This window comes from Garra rufa, chromosome 6, assembly GCF_049309525.1.
Source record: "Garra rufa chromosome 6, GarRuf1.0, whole genome shotgun sequence".
Lineage (NCBI taxonomy): Eukaryota > Metazoa > Chordata > Actinopteri > Cypriniformes > Cyprinidae > Garra > Garra rufa.
In genome coordinates this window covers 33,169,896-33,187,116 of record NC_133366.1, presented here as the reverse complement: position 1 = coordinate 33,187,116, position 17,221 = coordinate 33,169,896, and the positions used below count along the sequence as shown (strand labels likewise).

At 39.4% G+C, this 17,221-nt stretch overlaps 1 protein-coding gene across 1 annotated transcript in view; it reads right to left on the bottom strand.

Annotated features, from left to right (window-relative positions):
- The window catches only part of tmem154 (transmembrane protein 154), a 29,381-nt gene extending 13,600 nt beyond the window's left edge, over positions 1–15,781 (bottom strand). Inside the window, exons 1-6 of the mRNA XM_073843195.1 lie at positions 15,644–15,781; positions 13,666–13,719; positions 13,363–13,407; positions 5,166–5,210; positions 4,819–5,037; positions 4,307–4,361 (exon numbers count right to left, since the gene is read on the bottom strand). Coding sequence (XP_073699296.1) covers positions 4,307–4,361; positions 4,819–5,037; positions 5,166–5,210; positions 13,363–13,407; positions 13,666–13,719; positions 15,644–15,698 — 473 coding nt within the window. The 5' untranslated portion in view covers positions 15,699–15,781. The remainder of the gene's footprint in view (positions 1–4,306; positions 4,362–4,818; positions 5,038–5,165; positions 5,211–13,362; positions 13,408–13,665; positions 13,720–15,643) is intronic.
- Positions 15,782–17,221: the final 1,440 nt, after the last annotated feature.

Sequence of the window (17,221 nt, the reverse complement as noted above, 5' to 3'; positions counted from 1 at the left end):
GAGAAAATTCTTAAAATTAAAACTATTTCTGTTTAATTATAGCCACCTGACTAGTGACTGGTCTTTGTGTGAATGTCCACAAAACTGAAAGACTTTCTGAAAGTATTATTCACATTGTATAATAACGGTAGGCTATTTTAGAAAGCAACATTTAAAAGCTAAAAAAGTGAGAAATTAGGGAAAATCTATAAATTATGAATAATTTATTGCTATTGTGTGAATATGTAATCATGCAATCAATAAAAAAGTTACTGTAGTCTGATTATGAGTATTTTAAAATGTAATTTCATATAATTATAAGTACTTAATTTTTGGAATCTCATTACCTAATCCAGATTACATGTAATCAGATACTACTGTGAACAGTCTGAACAGCCAAAGGGCAACAGCCATTAAAAAGTATTATTGAGAAGATTGTGTATGTTGTTTTAAAAAAAAATAGTTCACCCCAAAATTTAAATGTACTCACACTGAGGCTATTCAAAACGTAGAAGAGTTTACTTATTCATCAGAATTGGAGAAATTTAGCATTACATTACTTTCTCACTAATGGATCCTCTGCAGTGAATGGGTGCCGTCAGAATAAGTTCAAACAGCTGATACAGTGCCTTGCGTAATTATTAATACCCCTTCATTTTTTTCACATTTTGTTATGTTGCTGCCTTATGTTAAACTACTTTAAATTACTTTTTCCCACATCAATCTACACTCCCTGCAATGTACTTATTTCAGTGTTTTATTTTTAATAAATTTGCAAAATTTACACTCCATACACCATAATAATGACAAAGCAAAAACCAGATTTGCAAATTTTACAAATTTATTAAAAATAAAACACTGAAATAAGACACATTGCATAAGTATTCATACCCTTAGCCTCAAGTCTTTGGGGTATGATGTGACAAGCTTTGCACATCTGCATTTGGCAATTATCTGCCATTCTTTGCCTCACCTTTTCACCTCTCAAGCTCTGTCAGCTTGGATGGGGGCTGGCAGACATTTTCTAGAGTCCTAGCTGTTCCAATCGTCTTCCATTATGGATAATGCTTCTGTGAACCTTCAATGCAGCAGAATTTTTTCTGAACTCTTCCCTAGATCATTGCCTTAACACAAGTCTGTCACTGAGCTCTACAGGCAGTTATCTTGACCTCAGGACTTGCTTTTTGCTCTGATATGCATTTTCAGCTGTTAGACCTTTTCTGAGAGGTGTGTGCCTTTCTAAATCATACTCATTCAAATGAATTTGCCACAGTTTAACTCCACTCGAAGTGTAGTAACATCTAGAAGCAATATGAATGCTCCTGAGCTAAATTTCGAGTGTCCCAGAAAAGGGTATGAATACTTATGCAACGGCATCTTTTCAGTTTTTATTTTTAATCAATTTGCACAAATGTTAAAAATCTATTTTTTGCTTTGCCATTATGGAGTAGGGAGTGTAGATTGATGTGGGGGAAAAAAGTAATTTAAAGTAGTTTAACATAAGGTCGCAACATAACAAAATGTGAAAAAAATGAAGGGGTATGAATAATTTCGCAAGGCACTGTATATAATAATACACAAGTATCTACACAACTCCAGTCCATTAATTAGCATCTTGTGAAGGGAAAAGCTGTGTGTTTGTGAGGGGAAAAAAATCATCATTAAGATGTTTTTAACCTAAAATGTAAGTCCATCCATGATATTGCTTTCCCCAGTGACAAAGTTGTTTTGTCTGAATCAAGAGAAAAATATGTGCAGATCAAGCACTATTTACAAGCCAAAACAGGTGATTTTGATGTGAGACAACAGTAGAAAACAGTAGAAAATTAAGTGTTATTATGCATTATGGACTGGTATGCCTTGATGGATGGATATTTCTTACAAACACACAGCTTTTCACTTAGCAAAAAGTTACTTTATAGATGAGTTGGATTATTGTGAGTTTATCAGCTGTTTGGATTCTGACGGCACTCATTCACTTCAGAGGATCCATTGGTGAGAAAGTGATGTAATGCTACATTTTCCTAATTTATTTCTGAAACAAACTCATCTACATCTTAGATGGCCTGAGTAAAAGGATGGGGTGAGTAAATTTCCAGCAATTTTTATTTTTTATTTTTTTGGTAAACTATTCAGTACAAGACTTGTGGATGTTGACTTTTTCACTGCAAACTATTTTTTTACTAAATATATTACTTAAAAAATGCAAATGGAAATATGACTGGCAAGCCCAACTTAATTATTTTCAGAAATTTTATAAAAAAATAATTGCTATTTTTTTTTTAAATAAACAATGAGAATATGCACATATGCACATACACTCACTTTGCACATCCGGGTTAGCCACATAATCGCTAAAAGGAACTAAGCAACATCTTAACTAAACTATTAAAATGCAGCTACTCACTTACTCAACATACATGATTATTAGTGATGCTCCGATCGATCGGCAACCGATCATGATCGGCCGATATTGGGTAAAAACAGCTTGATCGGCGAACCCCAAAAGCGCCGATCAAAAAAGCCGATCACCTGACCGAAATTAAGCCCCGTTCACACTACACGCGACTTCTGTCGCTGCATGTCGCCAGAGGCTGGCGATGAGGTCGCTAGTGGGCGTTCTCATTACTGGTTGCTTAGTAACGTCATTTAACAGACGTTTTTATCCAACGCAACTTTAGAAACAAAGACAAGCAGGTTACAATTCATTTTAATGCAGTTAATATTGTTTTTAATATGTGGGCAGGGACATGTCATATAAAACAGGACAATTGCTCCATCACTGCTAGAGCTGAAATAAGAATGCTCACACGAGCACTATCGTCTTCTTTCCTATTGGCTGTCGCTCCCGAAAGTCGCTCTGCATTTGCATAAAGTTGAGAGACTCTGAACTTTGTCGCGTCGCTGGACACGCCCACATCCGGTCGCCAACGGTCGCTGACGGCCGCTGTCGCTCTCGTCGCCGGAAATCGCCAGCTCTCCATTGAAATGAATGGGATCGCGTCGCTTTGTCGCGTGTAGTGTGAACGGGGCTTTACTCGCGCAACTTTTTCACACGTGCATGCACGGCGCCTAGGTAAACAACAGCAGAGCGGAGCTTACCAGTGGCAACATGCAACATGAGTACTAAATTCTTTATTAGTTTTGTAAGGGTAGTCTTGTTCTTGGGCATGTGACTAAGTTGTGCGTGTACAGAGCGCTGACTGTAGTTTTGCCGGAGAAGTATACTTTCGGTTTCATTCTGAGTGGTGAATGTGCGTGCTTGAATGTAAATGAATGTATCTTTCTATACCCGTCATATTGCAATAATGTTACCGCTGTATGTCTGATTGTTGTCATCAGTTCATGTTGTAGTTCAGTCCATATAGAATGAGGAGAAACGGTGCGCGTGTAATTCACGTGTGTATGTTTAGCGCCATTTTATCGCATCGTAATTCTAATGAACGCATATAGATGTTACTGAGGTAAAGTTTATGTTTCCTATATGCAGACAGATTCTGATATATCATATTTAATTCAGCCTAAACTACATTTTACTACCTTTATCCTAATGACTGCAATGCTGGATAATATCCTTACACCATCTTAAAAAGCAGCTACAAATAACAAGCAAAGAACATTTACAATATCAAAGGACATAGCCTAGTCTAGTGCGAGGTGCACTTTAATATAAATAAATCTCTTCCCCATGCGGCGCGTTAAGGCGACGTGGCGTGTGTTTATATCACGACAAGTTTCTGAAGCATCCTAGAACCGACTCTCTGCACTGCATCGCTAAAGTTAGGCGCCTTTTGGCGGATAATATTAATAATCGTCTTGCTATCGTCAAACCCTGGTGAAAAAAACAGCATATGCTGCTTAGGTATGTTTTGGTGCTGGGATGCTGGTTTTAGCTGGTTTATGCTGGTCCTTTGCTGGTTCATGCTGGTTCTTTGGCTGGTTAATGCTGGTCCTTGACCAGCAACATGACCAGCATAAACCAGCAAAGGACCAGCATGTTTTTTTCAGCAGGGAAGGCATCAGCAACTTAACCCTAACTTGGTGGTTCTTCAAGATCTTGACTGTAGCCTATTTCTAGAGGTTTTTTTTCTTCAATATAGTTAATTTAGAGTTAGTTTCATTTCTACAAATGGTGCAAACTCTGCTAGATTATAGATCAAAGATTCCCATTCCCCTGCCATTCTGTGATCGGCAGTGATCGGCAATCGGCAGATCATGATCTTGGTGATCGGTAATCGGTGATCGGCCCCAAAAATGCTGATCGGAGCATCTCTAATGATTATAGCTCATACATGATAACACACTCTTAAAAACCTATTGTACCTACATTGGCACTTTTTCGTGGTCTCCATGATCCAGATAAGGATCTTCATTTGTGTCTTCTGAAAAAAAAAAGATGAGAAAACATGATAAACATTTCTCATTGCACAATATTTTCCTTCATGTATTAGACTTCAGTTTGAGTTGCCTTGTAAGGAACTAACTAAACTGTAAACAATGTAAGGAGAAAGGGAAGAAACATTTAATAGTCTCAAAATGATGGATGACAATAACATTTGCAAAATGTATTTAAATTTTTAATTCAAGCATTCGCCTTTTTATTTGTAAAATTTAATAAAGAGTTTACAAGTTGCCCAGTTTTAAACATAGAGTTACTGCGCATCAATTCAGATTTTGTTTGTAACATACCGTTATCACATTCACTTTCAGGATTTATTCTCATCTGGATAGTTCCCAGGAAGTGTAAATATTTGTGTCTTTACAGAAATGTGTAAACACCCCCGAGCTGCCATATTTGGCTGGTAACTTTGATTCTATAAGTCTATTAGTTTGACATACCAGCAACTTCTATTCTCCACCTTCGGTAAAACATGACTACACACACGATCACAACGATGATGACGAGTGTGAGAACTAGAGGTATGATGATCATGATGACGGGGTTGGAATCCGTGTCTGGGTCGGTATTTGTCTCAGTAGTCGGCTTTATTTCCTCATTTGTAACTGTTTGTTCAGTGTTTGACTCAGTGTTTGGTGGGGAGCCGAAATCCAAGATAGCTGCAATTACACAAGATTAAACTAAACAATGCATTTCCAAACTAGAAAGTCACTGTAAACGTGGATCATATAAAGTTTAAAATGCTTATTATTAGCTTGATCAAGGATCTGAAAAGGACAATACATACCCCGGCTCCTTCCATCTCCAGAGCCTGCGCCATCCCCATGATTGTCTTTAAAGCAATAAATGAAGTAAACAAACAATTATTTAATTAAAATATTGTACACATTTTTATCTCTGTATATAAGTCATATGGCATTATGATGTGTCTAACATTTCTGCTACATAGTCATCATTGACTACCCTTTAATTTATTTATTTAAAAAAAAAATTAGGGTTATCAAATTTATATATCAAAAATATAAAATAGATATTTTAATAATTGGTTTAGTAGAGTGGAAATAAAAAGGCTATACTGTCACAGACCACGGTTATATAAACCACTCGTGATCCAAAAATAGCATTAGAAAATACTTTAATAATCCAGGAGAAAATAATAGAAGCCAACACACATCCACATGAAAGTATATGTAAATGAAACTCAGACCATACAAGAAGCAGAACCAAAAGAGGGAGTATACATACACAGACTAAATGTGGGAGCTAATCAGAAACAGCTGAACAGAATAATTAATTAACAAGCAACTAGGAACTCAGGGAGGTAAACAGGAAGAGAAACAACTAAACTAAAACAGAACATGTGACAATTACAACACACTGATATTTAAAAGTAGGCTATAGTGTCACAGGATGTTTTTTTGTTTGTTTTTGAAGAAATGCAAAAGATGGCGATTTTTGCTCGCCAAAGATGCATTTATTTGATCAAAAACACAGTAAAACAGTTATATTGTAAATATTATTACATTTTAAAACAAAGTTTCATATTTTAATATATTTAAAAATATAATGTATTCCTGTGATGGCAACTCTGAATTTTCAGCCATTACTCAAGTGTCATATGATCATTTAGAAATCATTCTAATATCTGAACATTATAAATATCTTTACTGTCACTTTTGATCAGTTTAATGCAGTGGTTTTCAATCCTGGTCCTGGGGACCCACTGCTCTGCACATTTTGTATGTATCCCTTATCTGACACACTCAGTTAAGTACATGGATCTCTCTCCTAATGAGCTGATGATCTGTATCAGGTGTGTTAAATAAGAGAGACACACAAAATGTGCAGAGCAGTGGGTCCCCAGGACCAGGATTGAAACCCACTGGTTTAATGAATTCTTGAGTGTAGGGTATGACGGTGCTAAAGACACACCCTAAGAAAAAAAAAGTGCTTTTCACTGTGCCTAATGTGTATGACTGTATATATGCATTTGTACTGAACATTTTTGGAGCAACAGATTTTGTGTGAAAATAAATCATACAAGTCCTTTATTTTGTTTAAAATTCTTATAAATGTATGAGGTGGTAAGGGGGGGCTTTAAGCCCACACAAGGGGTAAAAGGTTCACCAAGGGTATAAAAGGCATATTTTCTGCTTATTTTGATAAATAAAATAATTCATTTTTGTCCAATAAATATACTGTCATTAAAATATTTTAAAATAAAAATATAGAAACAAAATCATTTTAAAATGTAAAGATTCTGAAAGCATTGAAGGAGATCCCAATGTAATATAGATTTACAATAGTAACAACAAATGATTTTTTATTATATGATTATTGATATAGCATATAGCTATATATATTGATATAGCATGTTTTTAAATGATGGTTTCATTCTAAACATGGTGATTATATTTAAGATGGACACCCATATTTACCATCTGAATCTAACAATGTCATGTCCACAAATAGAAAAGTCAGTCTTCTATTTAATTATCATGTCAATTATTGTGCATTGTAGCCCCACCAGCAGGGGTGCTTTTTACCCCAAATGCCATACTTTTACATTATAAATTCATTAAGAAGACTTTTGTCTCAAGATATATTCAATATTTTTAGCGATTCTCGTTTGCTACTTAAAGGAATAGTTCACTTTCAGTAAAAAAATTACAGATAATGTACTCACCCCCTTGTCATCCAAGATGTTCATGTCTTTCTTCAGTTGTAAGGAAATTATGTTTTTTGAGGAAAACATTTCATGATTTCTCTCCATATAATGGACTTCTATGGTACCCCCAAGTTTGAACTTCCAAAATGCAGCTTCAAATGCCTCTAAATGATCACAGCCAAGGAAAGAAGGGTTATTTTCTAAAAAGAAAAAAATAATTTCTATACTTTTTAACCTCAAATGCTTGTTTTGTTTAGCTCTGTGTCTACTCTGTGTAGAGATTAAAAAGTATATAAATTGTAAATGTTTTTAGAAAATAACTGATCGTTTCACTAGATAAGAACCTTCTTCCTCAGCTGCGATCATTTAGAGCCCGTTGAAGCTGCATTTAAACTGCATTTTGGAAGTTCAAACTCGGGGGGACCATAGAAGTCCATTATATAGAAATAAATCCTGAAATGTTTTCCTCAAAAAACATCTTTTCTTTATGACTGAAGAAAGAAAGACATGAACATCTTGGATGACAAGGGGGTGAGGACATTATCTATTGTTCATTCTTAGTTTCTGTTAACTACTAATGTTAACTAATGAACCTTATTGTGAAGTGTTGCAAAATGTACATATAAATGTATATGAAAAAAGACAGCAAAAATGGGTATATAAGTGCATTCTGACAGCTTCTTTAGAGGAATGTAATTCACATACTACATTTTACACTGTGGGGTAAATTATGCAAGCGTTTCAGAAGATTTTAGCCAAAAACGTCTAGATTACGTATGTAACCCCTGTTCCCTGAGGACAGGGAACGAGACGCTGCGTCCTGGCGGACACTATGGGAACTGCCTTCAGCATGACCGGTTCTGAAACAAGCTATAGAACAACGACAGTGAACTTGACACTGGCCGGCGCCAGCCCGTGACGTCATCAACAGGCGCCTGCTAGTATAAAAGCAGGTGCCTAAGAGCACAACACCATCTTTTTGTCGGACGGAGGTCTGTGCAGGGCCCGAGGCATGGCCCCGAGACGCAGCGTCTCGTTCCCTGTCCTCAGGGAACAGGGGTTACATACGTAACCTAGACGTTCCCTTCCGGAGGGAACTCTACGCTGCGTCCTGGTGGACACTATGGGAACGTTTATACCAACGCTGCCATGCCGAGGGATAAGTGATCAAACTGACTGAATGAGGATTCAAGAAGGAAAATCACCCCTGCTTCAGCGAGAGTCGCTGGGGCCCAGTGACCTGCCACGGCTAGCTCGGCTACCTATCTATACTTGACACTGGGGGTATTCAGTGAGGCTGAATAGCCTGTGCAACAAGAACTACCCGAGTGGAGCTTCTGCTCAGAGGGAATCTACAGAGTGGAGGTCTCATGACCTAACTACACTTGACACTGACGATGGTCTGTGAGGCTGAATAGCCTGTGCAACAGGCCTGTCTAAGTGGAGATTTTCTGAGGAGTGGAGGCTTCGACGAAAGGAAGCCTGGCAACACTCTGCGCCTTCCAGAGAGCAACTCTAAGAATGGAGGTGCCGTGGCACCTCTACACTCAAAACCTGGAGGTAGTCAGTGAGGCTGAGTAGCCTGTGCAGCAGAACTACCTACAAGGAGTTCAGAGGAGTGACTGCTTCAAAGGAAGCCAAAAAAGCACTCTGTGTCTTGCAAAGGAAACTCTAAGAGTGGGGGTCTCGTGACCCATCTACACTTCAACACTGAGGGTAGTCAGTGAGGCTGAATAGCCTGTGCAGCAGAACTACCTGAGTGGAGTTTCTGCAAAGTGGCGGCTTTGGTAAGAAGAAGCCTGGTACCACTCTGCACCCAGCAGAGGACGACTCTAAGGATGGAGGTCTGTGACCTATCTACACCCAATACTAGAGGTAGTCCGCGAGGCTGAATAGCCTGTACAGTCGGACTGCCTATTTCTAGTGAATATCTGGAGGCAACGAAGGACTCTGAGTGAGTCTGGAGAGTGGAGGCTTCTGAGAAGAAGCCTAACAACACCTCATAGAAGGGAGACTCTAAGAGTGGAGGTCTGATGACCTACTACACTTCAACACTACAGGTGTTCATCGAGGCTGAATAGCCTATGCGACAGTACTACCTGAGTGGAGTCTGGAGAGTGGAGGCTTTCAAGAGAGGAAGCCTGACACACTTCCGTGCTTAGCAAAGAAGAACTCTGAGAGTGGAGGTCTCATGACCTATCTACACTCTAACCTGAAGGTGATCCGCGAGGCTGAATAGCCTGTGCGACAGAATTACCTTCGTGGAGCTCTTCTGGAGAGTGGAGGCCAGAAGAGGCGTCGACACTCAATCCTGCTAGCAGTGCTATCTGGATTGGAGTTGGAAAAACTAAAAAGGTTTTGTACGAAACCAACTCAAGAAATGGGAACAGAGGATTACCCTGCGTGGCCCACACCGTAAAGGATTTAGAAAAGGACCCGCCAGTGGGGGAAGACCTTTACCACCAATGTGGATTTGAGAAAAATGCGTAAGCGCATTTACCACTCATGTGGATTTTAAGGAGTGCTCAAGGACTTGCGTGAGTAAACACCACAAATGTGGATTTAAGTAGGTGCCCAGAGCATAGCGAGAGGATCACCAGACTGCAGTCTCTAGGCGATAGCAAAGCCTGAAAGCGGAGCTTCTGGAGAGGGGAGGCTTCAGCAGAAAGACTCTCTAAAACGAGAGGAGGCCTACGACGCTCTCCCTAGGGAAACTCTTCAGAGTGGAGGCCTCAAGTGAAACGCTCTAAGCGAGGGGAGGCCTGACTACACTCGACGCTCAAGAAATGGCAGATACTCACAGTAGAGCAAATAATGAAAAATAGCATTTATCACCTAGCTCTGTGTAGTGGAGGCTCCGAGACTGCATCTCTAGAGAGAGAAGCCTACGACACTAATTTTTGGTGAGTGGAAGACAGCACTCCCCCAAAAAATAGTCAGCGAGGCACCCATGGGCCTGCTAGCTGCTATAACTGTGAGAGTGAAGGTCTCAGTACTGTTGGCTGTGACAGAGAGGAGACCTATTACACTGTGCTTATCAAAGGAGTTGAAAAAACTTAAGGGTTTTGGAACCAACTCGAAAATGGGCACGGAGGATTACCCTGCGTGGTCCAACCATAAAGGATTTGAAAAAGGACCCTGCCTTTACGGGAGGGATCCTTACCATAAGTATGGATTTTAGTGAAGTGCCTAAGTAGTGCACTTACCACTCACGTGGATTTTAGGGAATGCTCAAAACAACTTGCGTGAGTAAACACCACCAACGTGGATTTGAGGAGGTGCTCTAAACATTTCGCGAGGAAGACACCTGTATCATTCCCGGGCGATAGCATAACCCGGAAGCGGAGCTTTCAGCGAGGGAGGCTTTAATGGTTACAGGCTCTCTCGAGCGCAACAAGCCTGACGACGCTCAGCTGAGGAAGCTCTATCGAGTGGAGGCCTTGGTATGCACACCCTCTCGAGGAAGGGAGGCCTAACTACACTCAACGCTTGTAGTGACAGGTCCACGAAAAGGGCTCATATACAGAAAAGTAGAGCTGCAATATTATGTTTCGGCCTGTATTTCTGGGGAGTGGAGGCTTAACAGAAATACCTCACACAAAGGGAGCCTGGCGACACTCAACCCAGTAAAAAGCTCTCATGAATGGAGGTCTAAGAATGACCTGGCTACATTCAACGCTAAGAAGTATTATCTTTATATGTCTCTCTTTACAGAGGACTTTACAGAGAGGAGACCTTCTAGGCCTGCTACACTCAATTCTGGCGGATTGGGTTTTAGTCACAATACCAGAAAATAATTTAGCGAGGCCCAGAATGGGGCCTAACAGCCAAATATATAAGATTTCTACTTAAAAGCGGGGCTTTTTAAAGAGAGCGGAGGCTTCAGTAAAACATCTCTCTCTCAGAGAGGGAGCCTTGACGACGCTCTATTCACCCTTACACACAAACTCCTAGGAGTGGAGGTCTCACATATGTGTATATGAAAATACACAGGGAAGGTACCTGACACTCATGCAAAAAGAGTATTACTCTTAGCAGGGTTTGAGTGAGCGGAGGCTTCAGCAGAGCGATTTTTTTTTTTTTCGCTTGAAGCAGCCTGACAACGCTCAAGAGGGTTTTTATTACATATTCTCGTATGTATATGTATGTTGGATCATGTCTATACCAAGCTTACTCTAGCAGAGGTTTCAAACCTGGCAACGCTTAACCCAAGAGGGGATTTCTACGAGTGGAGGTCTCTACACACTGTTTCCTTTTATAAAACAAGGGGAGACCTGGCTACACTCGGCACTTGGTGGCAGTAGAGCTCAAGAGGAGCTCGAAAACTGCAATAGCAATCACCCAAGCGGAGCTGGTAGACAAAAGAAAACATACACATACATATTTGAATATTTTTTATTAAAGTGTCTTTACTGTTCACATACCGGGCCATCAGATTGAGTATCAATCTCATCATCGGCCCAGCCCCAGAGTCTTTGCGAGGGGGAAAAATAAGGGGCAGGTAGCCGAACGGACGTGAGGGGAACCGGAGAGGAGACTCTAGGTGCCCGATCCAGGCCTGCCGCCACGCCGGCGCTGGATCGTCTCCCTTAGATCCCCTCTCCTATGCCACGCATCACGCCTCCTCTGGGGCCGACTCCTCCCGGGGGGAGGGCCCCGAGTGGCCACACTGGCGACCTGGCCTCGTCTCTGGCCCTTGGACCAGGACGGGCCTGGTTTTCCCCGGTGTTCAGGTGGGGGCGTGGACCGGCGAGGAATACATGACTCTGTCTGCTGTCGCTGTCTGCTTGGTGGCCCTCAGAGAGAGGTCTGTGGTGCGGCGCAGCTCAGCCACCTCCTCCGGGGAAAGCCCCAGACCACGGTCCAGATCTTTCAGCAGATCAGCCTGGTATGCCTGCAACACCGCCACCGTGTGCAGAGCAGCACCAGCCTGACCCGCTGCCGCATATGCCCTGCCATTCAGCCGAGATGTTTCTTTCAGCGGCTTAGAAGGCAGGGTCGGAGCCTTCAGGGTCGATGTCCCTCCCGCTGAGAGATAGTTCGCAAACGTCTGCTCAATGGGGGGCATCGAAGCATATCCACGCTCCAGCATTCCCTCGACATCAGCATAATTCACATGCTGATGCCTGTGAATGCGGGCTGAATATGGCCTGTCCCATGCCTTCTCGATCTCTTTATGCAGATCAGGAAGGAATGGGAGGCTCACGGGAGTTGGCTTGTCATAGCCGGGAAGAAACCGCTCGTCCAGTCTGCCCAGGGCGGCCTCTTCCCTAGCGGGCTTCCACTGAAGTTCTAAACAAAGTTCTAAACTCATATGCGGGGCAGGGAGGCTGTATGGACTCAGAGAGCTCATCTTGTTCTATCTCAGCCTCCTGCTCGCCCTGGCTTGAAGCCAAAAGAAGATGAGAGATAACACATCTTCCGCTAGCAGCGCATCCTCATCTCTGGCTGACGGGCGCGAGAGACTAACCCCTCTCTCAAACTCGTCAGCCAGCTCCACCTGTGATCCCCACGATCTCAGCCGCCGGGCAGCCTCAGCTGCCGCGGGGCCGGAGCCGCGTGGGGCGGATGGATGTCCCGATTCCCTCGAGAAAAGGGACAGACGAGAACGGAGTTTCTTCATAGTGAAACCCTCACAATGGACGCACTCCGTTCCCTCAAGAACGGAGCGCGCGTGCTCTTCACCCAAACACATCACACAGAGGTCGTGTGCGTCATCAGGTGTCAGATTTCTCTGACACGGATCCGCACACTTCCTAAATAGTTTTCCTCTAGGCATCGCTATACTCACTCGCTAGAACGGAGGACTCTGAAGACAAAAAGATGGTGTTGTGCTCTCAGGCACCTGCTTTTATACTAGCAGGCGCCTGTTGATGACGTCACGGGCTGGCGCCGGCCAGTGTCAAGTTCACTGTCGTTGTTCTATAGCTTGTTTCAGAACCGGTCATGCTGAAGGCAGTTCCCATAGTGTCCGCCAGGACGCAGCGTAGAGTTCCCTCCGGAAGGGAACTACATTTTACACTGTGGGGTAAATTATGCAAGCGTTTCACAAGTTTTTAGCCAAAAACACAAGTCTATCAACAGTTTCTGGTTTAAGAGATGCTCTGTGGCATTACGCTATGTTCCCACTGGCACTAAAAACTATTTCACATGGGGAACTAGTTGCTGCTAGTTTTGCAGTGAAATTGCGTATTGATACAGACTTGGTACATTAATATTTTACATTAATTATTCTGTTATCATGATAATATCACTTATATTCTGTATATCATCCAGCTCTAATAATATCTACTAATTTGTAACCCATATTTCTTACCTGAGTTTTCTTCTTCACCCTCTGCTTGGTAACTTACTGCCACAACTGTTGAATATAAAAACAGATCTGATTTATGAGTGGAGGTCCTTTAAATCAACAAAAACATTATAGACAACCGTGGCAGATGATATAATGTACAAAATATTGCTTTAAACTTAAATTTTTTTGTAGTCCCATGCCAGAGACCACTAGAAAGTAGACTACAGTAGTCAGTGCTTGGATCATGAGCCATTCAGGACTAAAGCCACTGTCTGACATCTATCACATCAAATAAAAATCAGGTGTGCTAAAGCAGATACTCACATGATTCTTCAAAGACAGTCTCCTGCTCTGTCTCTTCATTGTCTTCACATTGAACTGTAATGACATGCAACTAAATTATTTTACACATTTACGAACTGACTTTAAAGAACCTACATCTAGATTTTTGTGCTGAGGTTTAGTTGAGGCCTGTTTCAGTTCAAAAGAAAGATGTTATCTGAGAATCAGTCTCCAAATAAAGAGAGATTAGAAACATTCCTTGTCCTTTTTTCCTAATATAGGTTTGTTTAATGTTTAATTAATGTTAAAAACAGTTTTCCTTTAATATTTAAACTGTTTTTAAAAACTAATGTTTTTAAAGAAGTCTCTTTAGCTCACAGAGGCTGCATTTATTTGATCCAAAGTACAGCAAAAACAGTAAAATTTTGAAATATTTTTACTATTTAAATATATTTTAAAATGTAATTTCAAAGCCTAATTTTTAGCATCATTACTCCAGTCACATGATCCTTTAGAAATCATTCTAATATTCTTATTTTCTGAATAACATTTATTATTATTATTATTATTATTATTATTATTATTATGTTGACAACAGCTGAGTAGAATTTGTTCAGGTTTCTTTGATGAATAGAAAGTTCAGAAGAACAGCATTTATCTGAAATTGAAATATTTTGTAACATTATAAATGTCTTTACCATCACTTTTGATTAATTTTAAACATCCTTGCTAAATAAAAGTATTAATTTCTATAATTTCTTTCCCATAAAAAAAATAATAATTGACTCTAAGCTTTTGAATGGTAAAGTATAGAATTTTACAAAAGCTTTTTATTTCAGATAAATGCTGATTTTTGGATCTTTCTATTCATCAAAGAATCCTGAAAAAATGTTCTCAACTGTTTTAAATATTGATAATAATGATAATAATAATAATAAATGTTTCTTTAACAGCAAATCAGCATATTAGAACGATTTCTGAAGGATCACGTGACAATGAAGACTGGACTCTGGAGTAATGATGCTGAAAATGTAGCTTTGATCACAGGAATAAATTACATTTTAAAATATATTCGAATAGAAAGCAGTTATTTTAAATAATAAAAATATTTAAACATTTTACAGTTTTTGCTGTACTTTGGATCAAATAAATGCAGGCTTGTCGAACAGAAGAGACTCCTTTAAAAAACAAAAAAACATCTTACTGGCCAAAAACTTTTGACCGATAATGTATAAAGAATAGTATACATTGTTAATTCATGTTTGTTCATTATATGTTATCTAATGTTAATGCTGACTTGTTTAAAATATGTTAGTGTGTATATATAGAAACTAACATTACCAAGTTTTAAAAAATACCATAAAAGTGTTAGTTATTAAATTAAGTAATGTTAACACATAACCTCACTGTGAAGTTTTACCAAAATCATCTTACTTAATGTATAAGTATACTTTTAATTTTATATATACAGTAGGTGACTGCGAGTCTCTGTAAAGTGTTACCAACATAATCCTATCAAAAACTAATTTCCATAACATGATTATGAATATCAAAATTCATATTCAGCTGTAAGAGAAGTATGAAGTAAAAAGGAGGAAACTAATAATCACGCATTGGCGTAAACCAAGAAGAAAATACATTTGTCCTAAATCAACATTATGTTTGTTCGTCAACAAAGACGAGCTGTTTTGTATTTTGCATGAAACCAAAAGCAACAAAACGAGTCAAAGACCTAGTTATTATGTAATGTGACCATCCGGTCTTCAGCTTTATCATTGTCCATTGTGGTCAAAAGATACGACAGGTCATTTGAATGTGCTCTAAATGCATACATCAATTCCACAGAAGTGTTGTGTTGCCTAGGGGCCAATTACAGTGTAAAATGATTTCTAAGAACCATGACGAAGAAAGAAGACAGGACAGAGGAGAATTTCTTTAGATGAATGGGGAAAAGGAAAAGAGAGAGAGATAGGACTCTACATTAAGGAAAAAAAAAAGATCTACTATCGTGAGCACCTACCAAGTCCAGTCCAGCTAGCTGTCAATGCCAAAAGCAGGAATAGTGTAAGATTCATTTCCCAGAGTTGTCGGTGGAAGCAGTGGCCCACTCTATGGGTAGACAGAGACACAGAGTCATTGCATAGTGGCTGGTGGCTAACACGCCTTCATGACATCCTGCTTCCTCTTTCAGACCTGATTCACCTACCTACGAAAAAAAACCACCACCCTCTCGTTCTCTCCCTCGGATGTGATGCAATCAAGCAGTGAGCTTGTTACCACAAGCCAAGCTGTTCCTCAGTTAGCTGTGAAAACACATTCCTGCATATATGGTATGTGACCTGACCAAAAACCAGAGGAAAAAAAGAGAAGCGCAAAAAGAGCTGAGTAAACAGAGGCAGCTTTAAACTCAAAGACTTTAAACAGGCTGAAGTAGGAAGAGAATGTAAAGTGTTTGAGTGTATACACTGCTACAGCTGTCACTGTCAAAACAATTACGTACTTTCTCAGGGCTTAAAAATGTAAATACAAAACTATATGTGACGTGTATGAATGTAGATTTTTGCATTAGCAATGTTAGGTAGACAAAATGATAGGTAGATATATTTTATCTACCTTTCACAAGGTAGATTATGTTTATCTAACATTAAAAGTGTCAATTTAATTTAGAATTTTAGTATCATTATAGTATTATTATATTTAAATGTTAAGTTTAATGTAAGAAAATAACAAAATCACAAAAATTACAATATTAAATTGTATTTAAACATATCCCAAGTTGTGGTAACAGTATTGCATATATTACAAAATTAATTAAATAACCCCATATGCAAATGTAATCTATGTATATCATATATTACATTTCCAAATATGTGACCCTGGACCACAAAACCAGTCTTAAGTCGCTGGGGTATATTTGTAGCAATAGCCAAAAATACATTGTATGGGTCAAAATGATCGATTTTTCTTTAATGCCAAAAAAATCATTAGGATATTAAGTAAAGATCATGTTCCATAAAGATATTTTGTAACAATATATCAATGGAAAGCTTATTTACTCAGCTTTCAGATGATGTAAGAATCTCAGTTTTGACAAATTTACACTTATGACTGGTTTTGTGGTCCAGGGTGACATATATACGATATATTGTCATGTAACATTAATACAAATATCTAATAATAAATAAATAAATAAAAAATATTAGAAAGTGCAACAAAATATGCATGTTAATGTATGTGTAATACATTTTTGGTTATATATGTGATCATGGGCGTAAATTTCATTTAACAGTAGGGGGGGACAATAAATATAAAATTTCTCATGAGCAATTTTTGAAGGGGACGCAAAATAATACAGTCAAATTGTACTTATAAAGATAGACAACAATAAAAACAAAAACAAAAAAAGGTTTACAATTTTATTTATAGTGAGGTTTGTTCGGACGTAACACAGTGCTCATTTAGTAAATGCACAGCTAAATGAAACGCCACACGCTCGCGACGAGCGGGTCTCGAACCCGGGTCTCCGGCACGGGAGGCGGACGCGCTAACAAAAGGGCTAAAGGCTGGACCTACTAATAACGCTCGCTAGTTTATCTCT